Source organism: Neolamprologus brichardi, chromosome 1 (assembly GCF_056152115.1).
Source record: "Neolamprologus brichardi isolate AB-2024 chromosome 1, ASM5615211v1, whole genome shotgun sequence".
Taxonomy (NCBI): Eukaryota; Metazoa; Chordata; class Actinopteri; order Cichliformes; family Cichlidae; genus Neolamprologus; species Neolamprologus brichardi.
In genome coordinates this window covers 26,141,554-26,165,943 of record NC_142104.1, presented here as the reverse complement: position 1 = coordinate 26,165,943, position 24,390 = coordinate 26,141,554, and the positions used below count along the sequence as shown (strand labels likewise).

General features: G+C 40.3%; 1 protein-coding gene across 1 annotated transcript; it reads left to right on the top strand.

Annotated features, from left to right (window-relative positions):
- Positions 1 to 977: 977 nt before the first annotated feature.
- rbms1a (RNA binding motif, single stranded interacting protein 1a) lies at positions 978 to 17,345 on the top strand. The gene is made up of 14 exons (XM_006780389.3): positions 978 to 1,575; positions 3,507 to 3,646; positions 6,230 to 6,288; positions 7,355 to 7,446; positions 8,411 to 8,568; positions 9,259 to 9,338; positions 9,477 to 9,577; positions 9,811 to 9,860; positions 9,961 to 10,051; positions 11,512 to 11,562; positions 12,355 to 12,456; positions 13,061 to 13,129; positions 13,388 to 13,462; positions 17,127 to 17,345. Exons 1-13 carry the CDS (start codon positions 1,525 to 1,527, stop codon positions 13,454 to 13,456), a joined length of 1,113 nt encoding a protein of 370 aa, XP_006780452.1. The 5' UTR covers positions 978 to 1,524; the 3' UTR covers positions 13,457 to 13,462; positions 17,127 to 17,345.
- Positions 17,346 to 24,390: the final 7,045 nt, after the last annotated feature.

The window sequence follows — 24,390 nt, the reverse complement described above, 5'->3', positions numbered from 1 at the left end:
TTATAAAAAAAGAGCATCATACCATTTTTCTATGTGTTTATTAATTGTTATTAATATTTATTCCTTTTCCGTAGCAGCTTGTTTCTTTTCTACACTGAAATCCCCTGCATCATTTGCACAGGTGAAAAACTCAAACTCAATCCTGAAAAGATTCTGATGACCTGCACACTGCTGTGGACTCGTTTTCTTACACAATTAAGGCAATGCACTGTGGTAAATGTGGTAATTTTGCGGTACTGTACTTACTATTTATGTCAAACTAGGCTACCATGACTGTAAATTGACCCATATACAGAAGCAATCTGTTCCTGTGTGGATGTGAAGTTTATTTGCCCAATAAATAAAAGACTTCTTTACTCAAAATTTCCGATTTTTGTACAGACATTTTGGTTTTGTTTGGTTGTTTTTTAGAATAAAATTCTCGGCCTTAAAGGTAGGCGACGGGGGACGGGACTTTTAAAGCGCTTGGTCTTTAAATAAAGTCTTCAATACACAATGAAGCCGCTGATGAGAATCTAGAAAGGTACAGTTCCTGTTTTCCCATAATTCAGTGAAGTGGTTAGTATTAAAACGCACTTTTACGAAGGGTTCATGAACTCATCAATCTTGTAAAGCCGTTCAATTAAAAAAAAAAATATATATATTTCTTCTTCTGACTCATAATTATGTGATATGAAGTACACGAAGCCTTCCAGGCTACATTCCAGAAAACATCAATAGCATGTTTTTATGCTTTTTGAATTCAATATTTGCTCTGTGTTCTTGCCTCCGTCCCACATTGTGCGGTTTACAGGGAAACTGTGACCTCGTCTCTGGGCCGGTGGCGGCTGCTTATATTTCACTGCATCCTGACTTCTGTGACATGTACTAGCCTATGTTGGACGGGGTGTGTGTGTCGGGGGGAGGCGGGGGGAAGGGTACAAAGAGGAAGAGGGTGTGTGTGTACAACTCTGTGTGTGTGGTTTCAGGAGGTGGGGGTGAAGAATGCTTGGTATGTGCGGACGACGACAACATGAAAGGCGGCGAGGGTTGAGCCCAAACTGATTGTGCTTCCCAAAATCAAACCCAAACCCGCTTTGTGTCTGAATTTCGACCGAGCCTCAGACACCACACGTCCGTTTATCGCAATAAGCAAGCGTAAGCTGCGAGTTTTTAGGTGGCGGCAACGCAGTTTATTTGATGTCAAACACCCTGCAGAGGCGGAGATGGTTTAGTCTGTAGTAGGTGGGACTGCCGAGCGGTCTGCAGCAGGACGTCGTAGATCAATGAACCGGACCGGAGGGCTGGTCCATCGCCTGGTGTGCATCTGACTGTATAGATGTAACAGTGTACCTATGCGGGACCGAGGCTTCTTTTTTAAAGTGTCCAGCAGCCGTTCATGATGCGGATGTTATAAAGCGACTGGCTATTTGATAGGCTCCCGAACCCCGCTCGGATTTCGTCTCTATAGTGGCTCTCATCGGTGCGATTTTTTTCCCTTTTTTTCTGGGGGGGAGGAAGTAAAATCCATCTGTAACCTCCAGGATGATCTTTGCAAACACGGGCAACCCGCCGAAGACAGCCAATCGTAAGCAGGTAGGCCAAACACACACACATACACACATTGGGTTTTTCCCCCTTCTTCCTACTTTTTTTTTAAATCACACTTTGAGGGGAGAAAATGGGGTGAATGATAGCACATGACATTGGAAAGCCATTTCAGGATTTACATGCATTCACGCCACATTCTGGTAATAATTAAACCCCGTTTGGAAAGCAGATCATCTGCTCTCAGCACTTGTCAAAAGGGGAAACCTAATAAGATGAAGAGATTTAAAATAATAATAATAATAAAGATAAAATCCGAGCCGATCTGTAGCTGTACAACCGATACTTTAATTATTACGTCCGTATAACCTTGCTGGCCAACTCTGGTCAATGTGCATGACGGTTGTAGTCCATTTTATAGGTTAATGCATTCTGGTTGGATCCAGAGAGGGAGAGAGAGAGAGCTGGGATGAATGTCAGTGTGCTGGGTGAACTATGCAGCCTGCCTGCCTGCATTCTTCTTTTTGACCTCTCAGGTGAAGAGAAAAGGCTGGTCTGAATGAAGGCCGTGCCCCTGTGCTTTTCCATCTGAAGATGGAAGATGGAAGGAGAGAGGCGGCGGGTGTTTAACCTCTGCCGCTAACGGAAATGTGAACCCTGCTTCAGATAAGGTGGAGCGAGGGTTCAATTTTCTTGTAATATATATTCATCGGAAGGTACTGTACGTTACTTTGAGGACGGGGATGTGAATCCGATCTCCTATGAATCCCTTCAGGGGGAGAATGAATCTTCAGTGTAGGTGTTTAATCAGCTATAAGAGGGCCCTGCGTGTAAAATATACCATAGCTGCCCTCTAATGGAGAAGCTTTGATGGGCTTTTTTTTTTTTTTTAGCTTTAACTTAAGCTTTGTAATTGCACACCAACAAAAGTGTAAGGCCTCTACTTGAACACATAAGAGACCTAACAGATGTTCCTGCCACAGGTATCAGGTCTTCACGTGTGAAAGAATAATACCTGCTTTGAACATTTAGCCCTAGTTGGCCTTGTTTGGCCCATGTGCACAGTTTTGGCTCCTAAAATGTGGATTGTATTTCGGTTATGGACAGATGGTGTTATTTTGCCACGCTTTGTCTTTGATCTGATCTGGAGAGGGTTGCGGTGGCTGGTGGGGGGATTTTAATGAATGAGTAAAGGGAAGGAAATGCTTTGCAGGGCAGTGGTGTGGTTTGGTGTGCAAGTAAGAAAAAAAAAGGAAGTGTCTGTCTGATGTCAGACCCAAAGGCCCACCTATAAGAATGCACAGGAAATTTGTCTTTTTACAGCTAAGGGGTTAAAGGGCAAACCTTTTACTCAGTTTAAGAAAAGGTAGAGAATTCAAGGAGTTCCTCTGTGACTCTAAGTCAGATAAGCGAGTTAAGAACACGCATGCATCGATGGAAATATGGAAACGTACAAAATTATTATAAGAACATATTCAAGATGTAGGAAAGCTGCTTTTAGGCTGCTGTCCCTTTAAATAATTTAATTTGTTTGATTGCTTAATTTTAGGCACCTCTATGCACAACTGGGTAGTTAATTAGTAACATTTGTTAATATTTGTTGGGTTTTCTGTGATCGGCATCACTGCAAACTCACCAAATGTGTAGCAAGCCTTATTCTTTAAAAGGAATGTGAGTGGCATGCAAGCAAATAACCTAAAAGCAGTTCAAAGTTGGCCAATCCTTGAGTCCTTCTTCTGCTACCACCGGACCTGTTGTGGTCTCAGGTGTGTCTCGCTATAGAAAACCAACTGAAATGCACCTCTTTAGTGAGCAGTGCTTATTGATGTTAGACGAGTACTGCATGGACTAGTGCAGACAGCGTTTTCCCTGTGTGTTTGTCACACTGATGAAATGTTCTTGTGATCACGCTTGACCTGAGTTTAAATTAGATTATCCAGCTCCCGTACATTTCCTAACAGTGTGTTTCCTGTGTGCAGTCCTACCCCATGACTCCGTCCAGTCCCAGCAGCAACAGCAGCAGCAGCACAGGCCTGGAGCAGCTCAGCAAAACTAACCTTTACATCCGTGGCCTGCCTCCTGCCACGACAGACCTGGACCTGATCAAACTCTGTCACCAGTGAGTTCGTGCTCATATACGCTTATGGCTGTGCAAACTAATGTTTTGTCACTTATTGTACTTTGCAAATGAAAAGGGGTTGAATAGTAGCTCTAAAAAAGGACAGCAACAGTTTCTAAAAATACATTTTAATTGAAAGAATATATGACAAATTCAGGCTCAGATAATGGCCCAGAAAAGACAAAATATAAGTAGTTTGCGCTAAAATAACTCACAAAATTGAAAATTATTTATTAATTTTTTTATGTAAGGGATTTCTTATGGTACACGAGCAGCACTTCAGTGGTTCACCAGGTCGATAAGCTCCACACACTGGGAATCACTGATCCACAGGTTACTGAAGTCCTGCTATTGACCCTTGAGTGTTTTCGCCATGATCGTCCTGCTGTTTAAATTTGCAGCATTAATTTGAACTTTTGTTCAGTGTAATCAGAAACTAGCAATTGTGACCATAAATGTATCAGGAACATGTTAACCGAGGTCCCAGTCCAGGGGTTTCTATCCAGCCCAAAATTTATTGTGGAACCACAAGAGTCGTCCCCTGCTGTTAAAGACAATCCAAAGTAATTCCACCTTAGATTCACTTTCCACAGCTAGAAGCTAGCTCCATTGTTCAAGAGCTGTCCTCTTTATTGGACATCAAAAGGGGAAAAAAATTATATTCCCCAACCATTTCGTAAGTAGTTGCTTTTTTGTACTACAAGAAAAACCCTTTAGCGATTGCTTTGGTCACTAGCTTGTCTGCAAACACTTGTTAACTACTAGCCAAGTAGTAAACCCTGAAAAAGTGCAGCACAAACTGGAAAACAATAATGTTTGTCTAGCTAAGACATTTCAAAAGGCGCATTTTTCACAGTTCTACCACCATTTTTAGAATAGTTGGCCAGTGTTGGTAGACAAGCTAGCTGGGTTCATGCAGACTACAGGCGACTGCAGCATTCTGCTAGCAACCAAAAACCATCACAACAAAGTTTTTGCCTATCGGTCAGGGAATCCATTTTTTCCAAGAAATGGATGGTTGTCAGATGGTCGCAGACCGGTCTTTAGGCCTGTGTATCTGGGGTTTTATTCACTTAACTTTAAATTGTCAGCATGATTGTCACGTGTCCAAAAATGGCAGATAAGTTGACATCTCATGGCTGCAAAATCTCAATACTTTCTATGGTCAGCTTGTCTTAGGACAAAGAACAGAAAATAGAAAGCTAACATCTGTACCAGCACAGCATGAAATTGTTACATTTAAGGTTTTTAAAGCTAATTAGTAAGAATTTAAGAGTGGACATGAGACATATTTTGTTCTTTTGGGCAGAATATATATTTATTTTCAATTCATCACATTGTACTAAGCTAAGCAGATTAACAGATAGCGTTAGCCATCAAACACCACCTGTGTTGTGTGGACTCCTGCTTTGATATTACGGCTTTTACAATCTTCAGTTTTTGAAGCCAGAGGTGAGCATATTTGGGGAGGATGGTTGGATTTTTGCTACTCAGTGCTTGGTGACAGGAATATTTCATTCACCATATATTTAGCACACTTCTTAAAACTTTCTCCAAAAGGCACCAACACTACAAACACAGTCGTTGTTGTTGGATAGTAATTCGTTTAAGTAAAGCCTAGCAGTCTGCCTGTTATTGCATAATATTGAGTCTGAATGCAATATAAAGAGGTGAGTTATGATTTCTTGTTATTATTTTGTGTATAACTGGTTTCCTATACAATAAGAAGAGACATTTCCTGAATATGCTAAATAAATAGCATAAGTGGTTTAATAGTTACTGAAATTAAACTAAAATATTACACTCTTAAAAATAAAAGTCTGTTTGCTGTTTGATGCCAAAAAATCAATGCAGACATGCAAAAACCATGCTGGTTTAACTGTATTGTCCACATAAAAGGTGCCAACCACCATAAAGAAACATATAGAAAAGTCACAGCTCATCTTTGGTATGCAAAGCAGATTGCGAAACCCTCATTCAACTGGTGAGAATGCCTTATACGTGCTGATAGTACAGACGCCAGTCTAAGTGGTTAATGTGGTGGGTTGCCATAATTAGTGCTGTTTTGTCCAATCTTTTTCCTTCTGATTCACAAGCAAATGGAAAAGGACGTCCACTCATGTAACCCGCAGCAGCAACAGCAGCTGTTTGTGTCATGTTTGCTTGTGTTTTGTTCGTGTTCCCAGTGGTGTTTGGCAGCACAAAGCAGAAATGAAAGTGCTTTTCATAGCAACAAGGTCTGAATGGTGATGTAAGCTAGGCATTCAGTGTGTATGGCGTGCGGGTAGAGAAGCTCACAGTTTGTGTCAGAGTTCAACTTGAATGAAAAGTCAGAGATAAAGCAAAGCCTGAAACATGTAAACTGAAACCAGTTACACATTGTGTGGTTTAATCGTCCTGTGAACTGTTCTTTTCTTTAACCTCACTGTAAAGTTGAATGAAGGCTCTCCATGTAGAGATTTCTCTGGAAACAAATCCAGAGAAATATGGATCTGGAAATCTTAAATAATACACAATGAGAACAGTCTCAGCTGTTGATTCATCGTTGTCTTTAACAGTAGTCCACATCTTTTGTGCACGCAGGTATGGAAAGATTCAGTCTGCAAAGGCAATCCTGGACAAGACAACCAACAAGTGTAAAGGTCAGTGAGATCAATAAGTTCTAGCTGCCAAAATATACTAACAGTTCAACTTTAAGTACAGAGAGCCACCTAACACGTGAACACTGTTGAATTTCCACACCTATAAATCAGTGATGACCTGAAGCTAACTGTGAATACGCCCGGTTTATAATTTTGTCACACAACGTGTGCTGTTGTTTTGCTTCGCAGGTGAAAGTGTAGATTGATTGGTAAAATCTTCATTGCATTTTAACACTATGAAGACAGAAGTGTGATAAGTATCACAGAGGTTTCACCGAGTCTCCGCAAATAGATTTAACAGATTTTTACACTTTATGGAAATAAATGGAAAACAGTGCATAATGGCTGGCTGTATAATAAGAAAGCAGATGGTAAGATTCAATGCACTGTTAAAAAATACAGAAAAACTTTCTTCATTTTAAAATGCAGAACATACTGTACTGCATTTTTACAGATCCTTTTCACACTGTTGGAATGCTCTAGAAAATGGTGAAAAGGCATGCATAGAATGTGGGTGAGACATAGATACCGGTTTAAAGGAATAGTACAGCATTTTGATTTCAATACTACAGAAAGGTGGCTGAAAACCAAAGGTTTTGCACAGATAAACAGGATACAATGCAATAATTATATCCTGCTCATTCTGAAGAGGTCCTGGTAGACTGTTATCTTTTTATCTTTCAACAAAGCCAAGTATAGTTTTTAGTGTTTATTCTTAGCTGAGCTTACCCGCTCAAGGATCTTAGTGTTATCAAGCTTCTGGTCTAACTCTGGGGAAGGAAATGAATAAGCAGACTTCCCAAAGCAATTCCTTTAAAAGATTTCCCACACATCTCAATTACAAGATTTCTTTTATGACTCTTTCACGTATAAAATATGTTGTTGTATTTATGAGAAAAAGCAATTTATATATATATATATATATATATATATATATATATATATATATATATATATATATATATATATATATATATATATATATATATACATATATATATATATATAAGTAAGTGATGTTATCACTTACCGACTGCTGATGTAAATACTATTCTGCAAACTCCAGGTTACGGCTTTGTGGACTTTGACAGCCCAGCGGCTGCTTTAAAAGCAGTCCATGCTCTGAAAACCAGCGGCATACAGGCCCAGATGGCCAAGGTGAGTTTGGTACATGCACATGTGCATGTCTGTGCATATTTGTTATGCTTGCAAACATCTCTTTGGGGTTGTGCTTTTATTCTTCCTTTTTTTTTTAATGCGTGCACGCTTGTGTCCACTGTGTGTTGGGGAATGACATTAGACCGGTCACATGACCTCAGCTGACAAGCTGTTCTTCCCGTGACCCCATTTACTTTCACTGTAGAAACCAGATGTCACATCTCTCTCTGCCAGATAACCTGTCAGTGCAACACATTACCCACTATCCTTTATACACTATACAGAATTTTACCAGGAACTTTACTGCTATTGGGTATTTGCAGTTGCTATTTATACATATCTGCAGCAGTGCTCTGTTATAGCAGCACTTTAAGCGTTGAGGCATTCTCGAGCCTTTGTGGCCAGTTGAAAGTAAAGCACACAAGGATATTTTTGCATAATATCTGTGATTTTTCTCATAGTGGGCAAATGTCTTCCAGTCCTTTCCCTTTCACATGCATGCTGCGTGTGATTGAATTCACGGGTTAGAATTCACTGGTGTGCGGTGGCTCACTGGAGACCTGCATGTAGCTGCTTTGTTTGGAGCAAACATGGCTGAACGCAGTTTGTGTGTTGCGGTAGCTAGGCTACACCGCTCTCCTGCTGTTTCTAGGGAAGACTGTGGAGGCGCTGAGCTGCTGCACAGTGCGGATGAAGTGTGTAACACTGTGTGTGTGTGTGTGTGTGTCTGTGTGTGCAGGAGAGCTTGTTTAACCAAATGTTCCTCTAGCCATTAACCACACTTTAGCTGATCTGCGCCCAGGCAAGTTTCATGCAGAGAATTTATTTTTTTTTGTCATGCATTCATTTGTCAGTAGAGAAATGGCACAACACAGCCTTTGTGAGTGTTGATTTCATTTTATCGTGATATGATGCTAAAGCATTCAGTGCATTTCTTCTTTTCTGTCTCTTTCCACATGAGCAGCAGCAGGAACAGGACCCCACAAATCTGTACATTTCCAACTTGCCTCTGTCTGTGGATGAGAAAGAGCTGGAGAACATGCTGCAGCCCTTTGGTCAGGTCGTCTCCACGCGGATCCTACGAGACTACAGCGGCAACAGCCGAGGTGTGGGCTTTGCCAGGTCTGTCACAGGAGACTCACAGAAAGAACATTCTTTTCTTTTTTCCCCTGTTTGATCGCCATTAAAGGAGGTGCAACATAAACCTTCAGCAAACCTACGATGATAAATTGCGTTATGAAGTAGCAGTGGCACTGTGCAGCTCCTGTCCTAGCACAGCAATCTGTAACCTGCCTTCCTTTATTAGACATAGAATTAACAGTGCATTAGTTACTGTTACCGTTTGCTTTTGACATTGTGTAATACAATAGCTCACTTGAGGTACCATTTTATTGCAATATAGAGCAAACAAGCCTGTGTTCTGCCCTCAGACTTATTAAATAGAGTCAGTTATGGCTCATTGTCTGTGTAAGACATGCTTTTGCATAACACTGCTGTCAGTAACAGCAAACACAAAGCATACAGGCTGTGTTTGTGTTGTCTGTGTTCCTCCAGAATCTGGCGTTACAGTGCAAAACCCAAAGCAGTCATCGATAACTGGATATATAACCCTATACTGCCTCCTGTTTCACTTCACATATCTATGCCGGTTGTTGGCTATAAACCCTACAGAATGTAAATGGTCACAAAAACGAGAATCCGAGTTATTCCAGTCATGCCAGCATCACTGCATTAAAGAAGATTTCACTTTAGATGATCTCTGTGTCACTTGATGATGAGTCTTTGTTGTTGTTTCATCCTCTCCTCCATCAGGATGGACACAACAGAGCAGTGCAATGCAGTCATCTCCCACTTCAATGGGAAGTTTATCAAGACGGCTTCTGGAGCTCTGGGTAGGGAAGAGTTTCCCCTTTCTGGATACTTTCCCACAGATGAAAACCGCAGAGGCGGTGATTAATAATTGTTGAGTGATTGTTAACATGTCAGGGTTTTTGTTTTTGTTTTGTTTTTTCCACATCCCTCCTCCCCAGCACCCTCTCAGCCCTTGCTGTGTAAGTTTGCTGACAGTCAAAGGAAGAAACATGCTCATGGCGGATTTGTTCCCAACGGACAGACAGCGGATCTCAGATTAGTACGTAATGTCATCTATCTTGCATGTATGCGACCTCGTTTTTATTACTGAGAATCAATCTTCTTCTAACAAGTCTATCAAGAATATTGTATGGGTCTGTTGAGCCATACCGTTGAAATGAAAGGGTCATTTCACCAATTATGGTTTCATGGTGTTTTACTGTTACGCTAAAGTAGTAAGAACTAATAATTCAGTTATGTAATTCTACCTTTTTGTCTGGTTTTGTCATTTAGGGGGCAATGACTCTCACTTATGACCCCTCCTCAGCAGCTATACAGAACGGGTAAGTTGCACTCTGGTTATAACAGTTCATGCCCTCATTTCACACTTTACTAGCCTCATAATTCCCAAGCTTTGTTGTAAAATGCTGTCTTGTTTCCTAGGTACTATGCTTCTCCTTATCCAGTCACCAACAGGATAATGACTGTGCAGCCCACAATGCCTCCCTACATGTCTCCAGTCTCTGCTTACCAGGTACTGCACAATATCCCTTTAAATGGGCCAAGAAAATCCTTTCTAAGAGCTGAACCGGTACTTGTCCGCTCCTCTGTATTCCACATTTGAGGTTACAGTGTGTGGGCTGGTGGGTCTTTTTGCTTGTATATGCAACTTACACTGGCAGCCTAGTCACTGTGTACCCCACCTCTTGCTCAATGTTTGCCAGGATAGGCTCCACCCCTCCAACCCCCACATCCTAAATCGGTTAAGATGGATGGATGAATGTAATTTTCCTGGGCTGCCTCAGACGTTGGAAGCTCCTTGTGGTTTTACATTTTTTTAATGTGTGAACAGAGCTCGTGGTATCTGACAGTAAGCTTAGGAGTTCGTTGGAACAAACTCATCATTTGAGCAGGCACAGTCGTCATCTCTGAGTCACGGATTCTCTGAATTCTCACGTCTTCCTTCCTGTTGCCAAAGAGTTTTAATGAATGACATTCTGTGTGGAAAATACCTCAAACCACTGAAAAGGTCTGTCACTTGCACAGGAGGGATAAATTTAAGTTTTGATTTGAGTTTTTTTTTTTTTTTTCTCACCAGCCATCTGCCAGATGGTCGCAGATAAATTCACTTCGGAGTTTTAAGAGCTGTGTAGTAGATACTCGGATCACGTGAGGAGTTAATTACGAACTCCAATAGATTCTTAACCTGTTTCCAAGAAAGCAATGCCTTTACATTTGTAACACTATGATCTTCTACTGCCAGAGCTTTCCTGTATATTGCCAGAGCTTTCCTGTATATTGCCCATACCAAATTTAAGTGATAACTGTTTAACATCTAACAGGCTTACGAGGAAGGCAGCTGATTACAACAACAAATCAGCTTAAGCTTATAAAAAACTATAAAAACAAATCTTTTAAAAAAAAAGGGTTTTCAGGAAAAAAGCAGTTCAGCAGAAGTAGGGTGGACCTCACCCAGGCTGTTAGTAAGGCATATGAACTCCTTAATGGAGATGATTAGGCTCAGTACTGAAGGCAGAACTGGAGTTATGAAGCCACTGGTGTGCTTAGTGCCACACCAAGAGAAACAACCAGGCTTTTACTTAAAAAGATGATGGCTTTGGATATTACTGGGGCTCTTATGTCTGAGCAGGAGTGTGCTGTCTTTATGATGATAGATGGCGTTTATGCTGATTTGCCTGTGGCTTGTGATTCAGACTGTTAGAATCATTCAATTTCTATCCTAGTATGCATCCTAGTTTCTTTGTCATATATATTCATTCTTAGAGTGGTAGATGTTCATATTAAAAATGGCCAAAGGATCAAATGATCCATTACTTCTGAACTGTAAATTGTGCAGAGCTACTCTTATACAGTCCACAAATAAAACTACTGAGGTGGAGATGAGATAAATGTTTTTGCATTTGTAAATGGGCGACACGTTTTGCTGCTTTCTTTCTTTGCATCTGTCTCTCAATCTGCCTCTCTCGTCATTAGGTGCAGAGTCATTCTTGGGTGGCACATCAACCATACATCATGCAACACCCGGTAAGGCAGCTGCAGCCGCGGCTTTATACACTGCGTCGTGTTCTGTGCACAGGAAATGGGTGTGTGGTGCCACTGCAGCTAAACTTCTGAGCTCATAGCCGCTCACAGTGTCACTTTATTCCCCCTGTTCTGCTGATGCAGTCAAGTCCAGCTACAAAACTTCCCCAAACACACGAGAAGGCCAGAGGCTGAGACAAGTTCTGGGAAATAGCCGCTGCATGCTTTAAGTGTGTGTTGGACTGCGTATGAAAGAGAAATGGAACTAAAGAGGCTTCCAGCCTCTGCCCCCCCCCTTCTCCCGCTTTCTGGATCCAGCAGGAAATGCCTGAAGCAGAGACAGTCTTGTGACTCTTTGACTCTTCCAACAGATGGTTTCCAGTGGAACAAGTGTCTCTGCTGATCTGCCCCCTCCCCCATTTTTTTTTGGTTAGGAAATTGTCTGTTCCCTGAGGGCATCATGTTTAAAGCAATACTCCATCTGAAAACTGGCTAGAGCTGGCAACACCACACCTTCTGCATAATTTACTAGCATAGGAGACAATGTTCTGAATGTGCAGCGTTTTCTTTTGACCTGAAACTACTACACCGTCACAGTTAGTGTTACGGATGTGTTTCGAAAGCCCGTCCTTCTCCCCAGCTCGCTGGCCTGTGCTGACCCGTATATATGTCAGAGAGTAACACTTGTTATTTTTGTACCAATCACTGCCTTCCCTGTGTGGTGTTGCTGTTTTTATCTAAATGACTTGACTCATGTGACGTGTGCTACAAAACTGAGCCACTTTGTGTTTTCAGGCCTCTGTGATGTCGCCCTCTGTGGATCCCTCCATGTCACTGCACCCAACAGCCATGATTACTCAGCAGATGGGCCAGCTGTCATTGGGAAACACTGGAGCGGTGAGTGGAATTCTGGGATATCGTCCATCTCTCATGCACACACACACACAGCACTAATCAAATGAAATCTGTGCTACCATTAAACAGCACACTAGCAGCAATTATGATTATGATTGCAACACTGTGCACAGATATCTGTGAATTGGCAAGATGAAATCTTTATTTTTGGTTATTACCAGCTTTAGTATAGCTGGCAATTGCACCTTGTGAGTGTGTGTGGTGTGTGTGTGTGTCATTATTGCAAATAAGGTCATGTTAATTTTTTTTAAAAAGGGCCTTTGGCACACTTTTATTATTTAGTCTGAGCCAGAAGACCCTTTTTTTTTTTGCGCTTTAAGGAAGTTAAATTCATTCATACGTGACAGATGTTTTGGGTTCTTATAACTGCATCTGGGGATATGCAGATGCAGTTATAAGAACATAACATGAGCATCTAACTGCTAGTTACAGGAGGTTTTTTTCAACCAAACTTTGACATTCTCCTTTGGATCAACATTGTTATCCTGAAAATGCTGTGCACATAAAGTTTAGTCGCCTAACTGTCTTTCATGCATCTCCATAGGTAATATACTATTAAATTATATTATATTTTCTTATCTTTCAGTATATTCCAGCAAACCCAGGTGTCCAGGGAGCTTACATGCCTCAGTATCCCGCCATGCAGGCAGCACCGGTAGGTTTATTCTATCTTTAGCATATTCAACTTTTCATTTAAAATGTTCCGTTTCTGCCTTAACGGTGTCGTACATCTTAAAACAATAAACCGCTTAAACAAAATTGCAACAGCCAGTCCAGTGGTCTGTCCTTCATAAGGGCCTGGATTGTTTTTGAGGTGCTTGTCCTCTAAAACTATAAATTATCTCAATGCACACACAGCGAGGATGGTTATTATCAGATTCTAAATGAGAGATGCTGATGTTTTGCTTTTTAGGAAAATGGCACGCCGCAGCAAGTGGATTCCTCCAACAACTCGTCCCCTTACAGTCAACTCAGCAAGTAGATGCAGGTATGCTTTGGTTTCCCAACGTAAATCTCAACAACTTGAGTGTTTACTTCAGCAGCTTCACTGACACGTAACAGTCAAGTGGACATCGTAATAAAGCCCCGGGACGAATTTCTGTAATGATACAAAACGTTTGAGGAGAAACCTTTGTGTGAATGCAAAGTACTGTAAATGTTTATATAAGCTACTCTGTTACAGTTGTCTCTTTTATTAAGTTAAGAGTTGGGCCTCACTCAGCTGCCTGAGTGCACACATAACACCTGAGCAAAGGCATGTTGAGTCAAGTCCCACTGACTTATTTACCACATGATCAAAAACATACTGAAAATGTGGATTACTCGTGGGAATGTATATGTCTGAGTTCAAATCGTTAATTTAGTCGGTTGTGATTGTTATGTCTGCTATGCTCCATTTAACCTTTGACTGTTGTGTTTGTGCGACCCTGTGGTTTAGCTAGCAATGGGCCACCCTGAACGACGACACTTCTGTAGTGATTAATTGCACCCGGACGTTCAGGATTGTTGTTCAAATCTCAAGTGTGTTTATAGATATACACCGGCCACTTCATTAGTTATACCTTGCCTGTACCATGTTGAACCCCTTTGTGTCTTCAGAGCTGCCTAGAGTCTTTGCGGCACAGATTCAACAGGCAGTGTTGGGAAGGTTACTTTTAAAATGTATTCCATTACAGAATACAGAATACATGCCCCAAAATGTATTCTGTAACGTATTCTGTTAGGTTACTCAATGAGAGTACCGTATTCTGAATACTTTGGATTACTTAATATATTATCATGCTGTTTACAACTACATGAATGTACAATTGCTGTGATTTATTACTGTTACTGAAGGTCCGCGGCTCCGAACCCTAGTAAAGGGACCTCTGGCTAATACGGTGGGTTCTGTGTCGGGCTCGTAGCCGAAAACTAGCTTTGTTGTCTGGGTCAACTTTGCTAGCAAGAGACAGAGAGAGGCGTTGAAAGGCTGCTCCAACGGAACTTATTGTTTTTGGAGGAAAACACGAACACGGTGTACAGTCGAGTCTTAATAGCTTACTTACAACTGGGCTCGTCAGGCTCTCTTCTTGGCTGCAGTGGTTATTATTATATTTACATGCTTCCAGCTCCCGTTTTTGCTCGACAGCTCATACTTTTCCTTTTTCTCCCTCCCTCGCTCACAGACACATAACGGGTATGGCAGTCCATTCTCCCTGCAGCACGGACTACACTGCCTATGATGCTACATTCTTTAGAGCTATGCCTGTAGCATTCTGCCTATTAGCTTAGCGCAACAACAACAAAAAGGCCTCTCTCACCCAGGAAACACGTAGAGAGAGAGAGCGTCACCCTGTAACCATGGCAACCGTAACGCTGCCACCTGGAACAACAGAACGTAGCTGTCAAACAAAACCCAAACAGGCCTGACCCGCCACAATATGAAACAGGAAAGTACCGCCGTGTAATCCATTTATTTCAACAAAGTAACTGTATTCTAAATACCACCTTTTTAAACGGTAACTGTAACGGAATACAGTTATTTTGTATTTTAAATACGTAACGGCGGTACATGTATTCCGTTACTCCCCAACACTGTCAACAGGTTGCTGGAAACATCCCTCTGAGTTTTTGGTTCCATATTAACATGATAGTATCACAGCCAGTTTCTTCACTTTTGTCATCTTCACATGGAAATAAGTTGACTGCGGATTGCATTTGAGTACAGTCAACTTATTTATGTTATTGGCCAATTACCGTATTTTTCGGACCATAAGGCGCACTGTCGATGAACGGGTCTGTTTTCATTAATAAGGCACACTGGATTATAAGGCGCATTAAGCGAAACAAAATCAGATAAGTCAAACTTTACTCAAATCATTCTTCTTGCTTCCTCCACTTCCGTTCCATTGATTCATTAATGTTGAATTCTCTCACAGCTGCTCTATTCTCATGTTGTTGCAGTATATTAATGACTGACCTCGTATTGTGGATGGATTATCTCAGTTGTTCTCCTGACTGAAGTTTGGACCATTTACAGCATCCTGCCATGCGATTGCATTTGTCACGTTAACTTTTATAGAGTGGAAAAAGTTAGCGTTCATCCTCCAGCTTCACTGTGTTTATGTTATGCTAACATAGCCGTGTCGCCAGTGTTGCCAACTCCTCAGTAAGGAAAATCGCTATTGGCTGTCCTAAAAGTCGCTAGAAGTCGCTGAATGATGTCATCGCCAAATTTGCATAATTGGTCATGCTAATGTAATTGTAACCTACGTTATTGGAGAGAAATAACATCGTGGAAGAGACATAGAGTGAGTAAAAAACGTCCTAAATGCAGTTTAGTTTATTTAGAACTACGAATTAAATTTATTTTAGCAATTATTGTTTTTTGTAATGTCACAATTCCAACCCTGCTCATTTATCCGGGCTTGGACTGGAAAAAGTGACCCGAAATAGGCACTCTGGTAGAGTTACTTTGTGTGTGTGTGTGTGTGTGTTTATAAGTAGTTTTAAACCTGATCCACAAAACAGCATAACAGTAAAAGACGAACTGACTGCGTTACAGTCAATGCGGGAGCAGTGGCTTCGCTCATGCGCGATTCATTTGCAGTTTGGACGCACAGGTGTGAACACCTCCTGCCCTGATAGCAGCTGGGGGAGGACTATCCTCCGCCTGTGAGCGCTTTGGCACGGGCGAGGTGCCCACGGCAGCACCCGCTGCTTGTTGAGAGTAAAAGCGATACGCGCTTCACGTCAAAAAGATGTCATAAATAAGTCTTCAATAACACCAGAAAAAGTCGCCAGATTTGTCGCTAGTCGCTTTTTAGAAAAAAAGTCGCTAAGGGTGTCTGAAAACTCGCTAAATATAGCGACAAAGTCGCTAAGTTGGCAACACTGTGTGTCTCTATCGATCACGTAGCACATCATTGTATACCAGCTAGCCCAACTTCAGTAACCCTACAAAAGTCACTGCTGTTTAGTTTTCTGTCTTCATTTGTGTTGGAAGTGATAGCAGAGCTGTACGTTTTAATTTTTTCAGGAATCTCTGTCAGAACATGCTGTATCATGTTTAGGTGGAAACTAGCGAGCTAACTTCCTGCTAATTTCTAACTCCGTTAAATTTAATCAATTCTGGTTTTATGGATGCCTGGATGTTAAATTTAATTGTTACACCCGGTAAAGCAGAAACGCTGATCATTTTATTAAAGATGAAAGAATTTAGAGGGTTTTTAACTCTCAGTAATGCCACAGTGTTCGTTTGACTTTGAGACCTGAAGCGAACGGAGTTTTGGACGCAGATTACTCCGCGAGGCTCCTGACTACGGGAGCCGTAATGCTCTGACAATCTATCTAGCGGTGTGGCTTCATAGCTTACCAAAAAACATTTTTTGACAGTTTTTTGAGCACCGCGTACCACATAAAATCGGTTCGAGGTCAGTAAGCACAACCAGAATTCATACATAAGGCACACCGGATTATAAGGTGCGCTGTCGATTTTTGCGAAAAATAAAGGATTTTAAGTGCGCCTTATAGTGTGAAAAATACGGTAGATATTTGCGTTAAGGAGCAGTTGACCTGTAGCAGTTGAGTGTACTTTTGTGTACATTTGTGGCCACTGTTTAGTAAAAAAAATCTAGTTTTATATCTCTGTTTCTGCTTTCTGTGTCTTTCAGGCCACATTCCTGTCTTGTGAGCCAGTTGGCAGGTGGGAAGTTGCTGATGACATCACAGGAATAACAGTCTCCGTCTGCTGATTGGACCAGAAACATGAACTTTTTTTTTTTTTTTGCACAGCCCCAACATTTGTAGTTGAAAATGAGGACAGTGTAAACAGACTCAAGCAGCCAGCGAGTCACGGGGGGGAAAAGGAGAAAAAAAAAAAAAAAGAAAAACCAAGATTTATTTTGATAACAAAAAAATACAAAATGCTGTTCTTGTTTTCCTCTTTTTCAAGGATTCTCAAACACTTGCCAGATGACCCCGTACCTCCCTCCATCCCCACCTGTGCCCATTCACCCTCACCTTCCCCATTCAAGTACGATGTGGTAATAAATGCATGAGATGGAGATATCACTCCCTCCCTCCTTATCCCATCAAGGTTTCTATGATTTGATAGTTCCTTTATTCGTGGTATATGGACAAAAACCTTGCAGACCTTGTTTGCACTGAATTTTGAAGTTTTAAAATAACTTCACTTTGGTTTTCGACTTTGCCACAGCTCAGAAAACTGCACTCGACAGTTGATACGAGTGACCATTTCATTAGGAATTTACTATTGGAAAAGGTGCCTTCCTTACGTGATATCGAACATTCTCCAACCTTGTTTCATCAAAACTTGATCAGGTGTCACATTTCTTATCGGACTGAGCAAAATGGTGTGTGTGTAATCACGAGGCTTTCCATTGAGCGTTGCGCTATCTAGTCGTCTGGTAGCAATAAAGAAAATGAGAGTCCCGCGGCAATACTGAGAAGTGAGAACGGTGACAAACTCAGAGCAAGGGAAATCCTTATATTCTTCTTTCCTTTTTTTTACAAAAATAAATAAATAAATAAACAAAACGACAACAAATTCATGACATGATTTGAAACGAGAGCTGTACTTTTATGAAATTGCATGTATCTCACCCAGGCGGCATCGTTTTTGGGAGGGTTTTTGTTTCTCTTGTGGTCACTTTGACCCGTAATCTACCTCATGGTTCTGCTAGCGTCCGCTGGGGTGGTGGGGTTTGCAGGTAAAGCCCCTTTTCACCAGGGTGGACAAAAGGGGAACAGAAGCCACGCTCAGGAGCTGGCTAAACAGGACTTCTAACATTTTTCTCCCACATGCAGCATTACGCTTTCTGATCTTCAAAAAGGCAACATTGTGCTTTATTTTTTATTTTCCATCCGTATTTGTCATTGCTTCTGTTCCGGGTTTTCTTTTTCTAGACATTACGAGTGCTTTTCAGGTGCGATACTCCCCCTTTTCGAAAGCAAGACAAATGCCGGCTTCTCTGTAAAGTAGATGACTTAGTGTGTGCTTGAAACATATGAAATGCAGGCAACATGAATTTGCTGCATTCTTCTGACTCTGACTTCTATTTTCCCTCTTCAAAATTAATATTACGATTTTGGTTACTCTCCATTTAACAATGTAGATCTCAAACTATTTGGATGAGTGGGGAAAAAACCCAAATCTTGCCTTGCCTTGTGCAAAACAAAATATATGCAACAATCATGGATGGAATACTTAAAAATAAAATAAAAACTGTGGTATTTCATTAATATTAGATGGATGGTGAAATCACACGGCTGATGGCCTGTGTTTCTTAAGAATGCGATGTGTAAATTATACGTTCAGGGCCAAAAGTGAACAGTTTTATTGTGTTCTTAGCTTTTCTTCTTGACATTTACGATGTATTACCTCTACACCACTCTGAGACAAGAGAAATGGTAAAAGATGTATGGTCACCGTTCATCTGCCCACAATCAATAGTAAGCATTAAATGCTCAACGTAGAAAAATACAGCCAGGCTTTACCTGAGTGTACTTTCCCTTACTGAACATTTGTTGCTGGAAAAAAAATGTAAAAATGAGAAAAAAAAAGAGGAAAAAAAATCATTGCTTTCACCTACCACCTTCTGCTGATTCTCAAGTTTCCCCTTGCTCTTTCCTTGGAACAAAACCAGTGCTGAATAAAATGCTCTTTTCTTTTTCAGACGTGACTCCGATCTCTTTAATTTAATTGACTGACAGACTTTATGCATTAGTTCATGTCTCTGTACTGTACTGTACTTTTGGGGCTAGCTCACTGGACTTTTTAGGTATGTTACACTCACAAGGATTCCTTAATTGCCACATTTGAGTTACTGACGAGCACTGTGCTTGATAAGTATATAGATTATCATAATAAATATAAATTGGTACAATATAACGCCTTGGGACCAGAATCAGCCTGTGAAAAACTTGGATGGCTTTGGAAAAAAAAGATGGAGGGCATAAATTCTGGAGTTTCATCTGTATTTTTATAGGTTTTATAGCTTTTCTTGCTGATAAATAGCTTCCCCGCAGCCATCATACCACACAGCTAAATATAGTTAAGTAATAGATAAAGAATTAAATGACAGAAAAGTTATTGTTCTTCATTTTCTACTATAGAAATTTAGCTTAAAGAAAAAAAGGAAACACTTTATCAATCAGCAAAAACTTTTACGTTTTATAAAAGTGAGCTACCAGAACCATTTCCTCTAGTTTTACACATTTATCATGTAGAAAAACTGAGACGTGCTGTTGAGATTGCACTTCTTCTTCCTACATAAAGATATCTCAGAGATTAAATGTGTAGTTAAATGTCTTTAACTACGTTGTATGTGGCTCTTGATGTAAAATGAGTTTGACATCCCTGATGTAAACTGGACTCAAACCCTTGAGTGGAGGCTATACCAATTATCTGCCAGCAGAGGGTGCTGAGAGCCAAAGCTGTCCAGCATATTTGAATCCAGAGATCATTTCTGAAGGACTGTAAGTCTGCTCTTATCTATGTAACTTATACTGGATCAAATTAGCAACAAGTGCGACATGTGTGCTCACACCCCAGCCCTTTCCTGCACTATTTCGGGCACACAGGCTTTGTAGTCTCACTCATGTGCCGGATCTCCCTTCTTAAGCTCTGACATAGCACAACTGATCCCAGGGACATAAAGGCACCATGCGCGCATCTCTTACCAGTTGAAGGGATCAAAAGCACTCAGGGTGCAAGATTAGCCATCATCCCCACATCGCTCCGACCCCCACACCAGGAATATACATACATACATGTAGTTCATGCACACTCTCATGTCAATCAAATACTTATTGTAAGGGAATCAGACCTTTGAACGTCACATACAAGACAAATCCCTCTCTCTCGTTCTCCACAGCTGAGAGGACACATGGCACTGATCCCTTGGGAAAGACCAAGGTCAGATTTGGGGCATAGACACAGAGAGGACTCCTACAGTACTTGTTTTCATGCATTTAGTGAAATACGCATGTATCCGAAAAGTGAGATGCAATCAGGCTGAATAAGCCTGGTAAAGACTGTGTAGCAGATCATATATTTGTTATATCTTTTTAAGTTTTATATTTTCTCTTGCTGATAAAGACCTTCCCCATTGCCATTCAAAAAAAAGTAATTAAGTAATAGATAAATAGTAACAATAAAAACACAGGCGGCATTTTCTGTCAATTAGTCTGGCTAGTGAGCCACCAGAACTTTATATATAATTAATTCTATATAATTGTATACATTTATTTATTTGTGGTGACAAATTCCTTCATTTAATACATTTACTTAACTGTTAAAACTGCACTACTTTTTCTCAAATGGGATGAAATGTGTAGTTAAATATCTTTACACTGAGAAAAACGAGTTTCACTGGTACAGCCCAGATAAGATCAACAGTGCAAAAAGATCAGTTTTAAAGTCGCATCAAAAACAAAAAGAAATCCATTCCAGGACGCAGAAGCTAGCTAACGGCGACTATTTGAGGGTAGAACAAAAATTATTATTATTATCTTTTAGTTATTAACAATAAAATTCTAATATATATACATAATTGTTAAGTTTATACGAGGTGCAGGCTCTGGATTATCATGTTGACTTCATCATTAGTTTCAGTTACTGATAAAAGCATTAAGAAAAACTGGCTCGACCATGACCAACTACAACAGTAAAATGATGCTTCATCATAAGTTATTTTAATAGAGAAACTATATTAATATGTTGTTGTTGTTCAGTCTGAATACTTTCACTTTCACTGGTGAAGGCAATTTCTGGCATAAATGTCGTATATATGTCATTTTATGATATCTAATGTTATGAATAAATGTTAGTGCTGCAAGCTCATGTTCTGCTTTTACATCACCGGGTAAAGATTTTTTTATGATGGATTGTTAAAAATCTGTCAATCAGCTTTTTGAGTTCTGCTGCTTTGCCTAAACATCAACTGAGCTCAATTTTTAAAATAGTTTATATTTAAAATATACTTCCACATCTGAGCCAAACTTTATTTTGTTTATAAATAGTTAAAATATTAATATTATAAAGAACTAATAATAGTCAGAGAAGTAATCATTGTCTTAAATAAATAATGCCTTTATTGTTTCACAGCTAAAACCAAACCTAAAGTAGAAAATTTGGACTTATGATGAATTGCGGTTTTCCAAATGTAGTCAACACCATTTTTCAGAAGTATCACAAACGTCAAATGCTATTATAAACAAAGCAATGAAGGGAACATTTGTTATCATTTCTCATTCCTAGTTCCTGTTATGCAAGTCATGTTTTTACATTTCCCCATGCTGAGTCACAATACTTAGCCATTAAAAGTATAGCCAGAAGCACCTTCTGACAGGTTTGCATATATACATATATGTATACATATACATATGTATGTTTTTACTACTTTCTACATTGTAGATACTTACTGAAGACATCACATACTGTATATGAAGCAAGATATATGGAATTATATAGCAAACAAAAAACTTTCATATTTTATATTCCCTTTGTTTTGTTGACAGTGATGCAAACCTTTGGCCTTCATAGTGGGGTTGGGACCATCAGTTGTGTTGTGCAGAAGTCAGGTTGGTACACAGCTGACAGCCCTATTTGACAACTGTTAGAATTCATATTATGGCAAGAACGAATCAGCAAAGTAAAGAAAAACAACAGTCCATCAATACTTTGTAGAACTGAAAGTCAATTAGTCTGGAAAATTGCTACAACTTTAAATGTGTCCCCAAATGCAGTTGCAAAAACCATCGAGCGCTATGACGAAACTGGTTCACATGAGGACCGCCCCAGGAAAGTAAGAACAAAAGTCCCCTCTGCTGCCAAAGGTAAAATCATCTGAGTCCCCAACCTCCAAAATCGCAAGTTAACAGCACCTCAGATTAGAGCCCAGATAAATGCCACACAGAGTTCCAGCAGCAGACATCTCTAGATCAACTGTTCAGAGGAGACTGTGCGAATCAGGCATTTATGGTCAAATAGCTGCTAAGAAACCACCACTAAGGGAAAGCAGCAAGCAGAAGAGATTTGTTTGGGCAAAGAAACACAAGGAATGGACATTAAACCAGTGGAAAACTGTACTTTGGTCTAAAGATCTTTCGTTCTATCTGCCGTGTCTTTGTGTGACGCAGAAAAGGTGAACGGATGGTCTCTACGTGCATGGTTCACAGTCCACAGTCACCTGACTTAAACCCAGTCAAGATGGTTTTGGATGAGATGGACTGCAGAATGAAATGCAAAACAGCCAACAAGTGCTCAGCATCTCTGGGAACTCCGTCAAGACTGTTGGAAAACCATTTCAGGTGACTAACTCATGGAGCTCATCGAGAGAATGCCAAGAGTGTGCAAAGCAGTAATCAAAGCAAAGGGTTTCTATTTTGAAAGTCTAACATATAAAACATGTTTTGAGTTATTTCACACTTTGTTTACTACATAATTTCATATGTGCTGATTCATAGTTTGGATGCCTTGAGTGAGAATCTACAATGTAAATAGTCATGAAAGCAAAGAAAAACCATTAAATGAGAAGGTGTGTCCAAACTTTTGACTGGTAGTTTATATATATGTATGTATTCTCTTCTTTTTCATTCAAATCAAACAATGGTCCAGCAAAAAAATAGCATGTACAATGCTGTGAAACACTATGTGCTCCTTCCTTATTTCTTGTTCTGTTGCATATATGTCACCCTACATATATTTTGTATATCATCAAACAAAAATAATAATATTAGACAACAATAACCAGAGTAAAATCTAAATACAGTTTTTAAATAGTGATTTCATTTATTAAGGGGGAAAATCTGGAACTCCAGCTTTCCTTCTGTAAGTTGTGGATTGAATGGGTATTCAACCTAAGGACATTCACACTGATGTACCATCCAGTTAAATATCAAAAGACTAATCTCCACTTTATGTTTCAGTTTTTTCCACAGTGAATCAGACTACTGTCAAGAGAAAGAAACACTGTTGATGTACATGTCGGCACAGCTCCTCGGCTTGACCACCTCACATCAGTTTTGTTTGGCAGACAATGGGTATTGTTTTGTCAGTAAGCAGACTTCAAGACCAACAGCGATTCAGACTTCTGGAATGGATCATAATTAGAAACAACCACTCCTGTGACCTGATCCCTTCTTAATCTCGACGCAAACCGCAGCTTATCCTATGCTCAGACGTTTTTATATTTATACTTTTATATTTATATTTGCTGAACCCCCTGATGAGGTTGACTTTTTAGTCTCTTTTTAGCCTCACGTTACATGGCATGCTGTGAAATTTGGTAATATGGTGATGATTAGCATTCAGCTCAAGTGCATTTGTTTGTAGACTCTTTAGATCAGAAATGAGGCTCAAAGAAAAGAATCCTTTGTTGTTGTCTTAACAGTAATAACTTAGGGAAACCTAGAAGACTTACAGTTATTATTTTTCTCACTAACATATCCATGTACACCTGCATTCCTATCATACCACTGCAAGAAGGAGGCTGTATTACGCTCTGACACTCCTTCTCTTAGCGTCCTCCTCCTCCTCACTGCAGGAAGTAATTGTAGCAAAACACACACACACACACACACAAGTGCACACACAGAATCTTGACTAATCACAAGGTCTTTGAGTCAGAAGTGTTGTGATCCAGTTCATAAAGGGTTTAGCCTCTAGAGTGCAACACTAGCACATCAGTCAGATCGACTCTTAATAAAGAAGCTGGATCTGGAGGTCTCACAGCCAGCAGTTGTTACCGTCACTCATTGTCGTTGCGGCCTCCCCCTACACACACACACTCACACACACACACACACACACACACACACACACACACACACACACACACACACACAGGCAAGCTAGAGCTTGTACAAACACCCACACACAACCCCAGAATGCATACATGCACACATACTTAC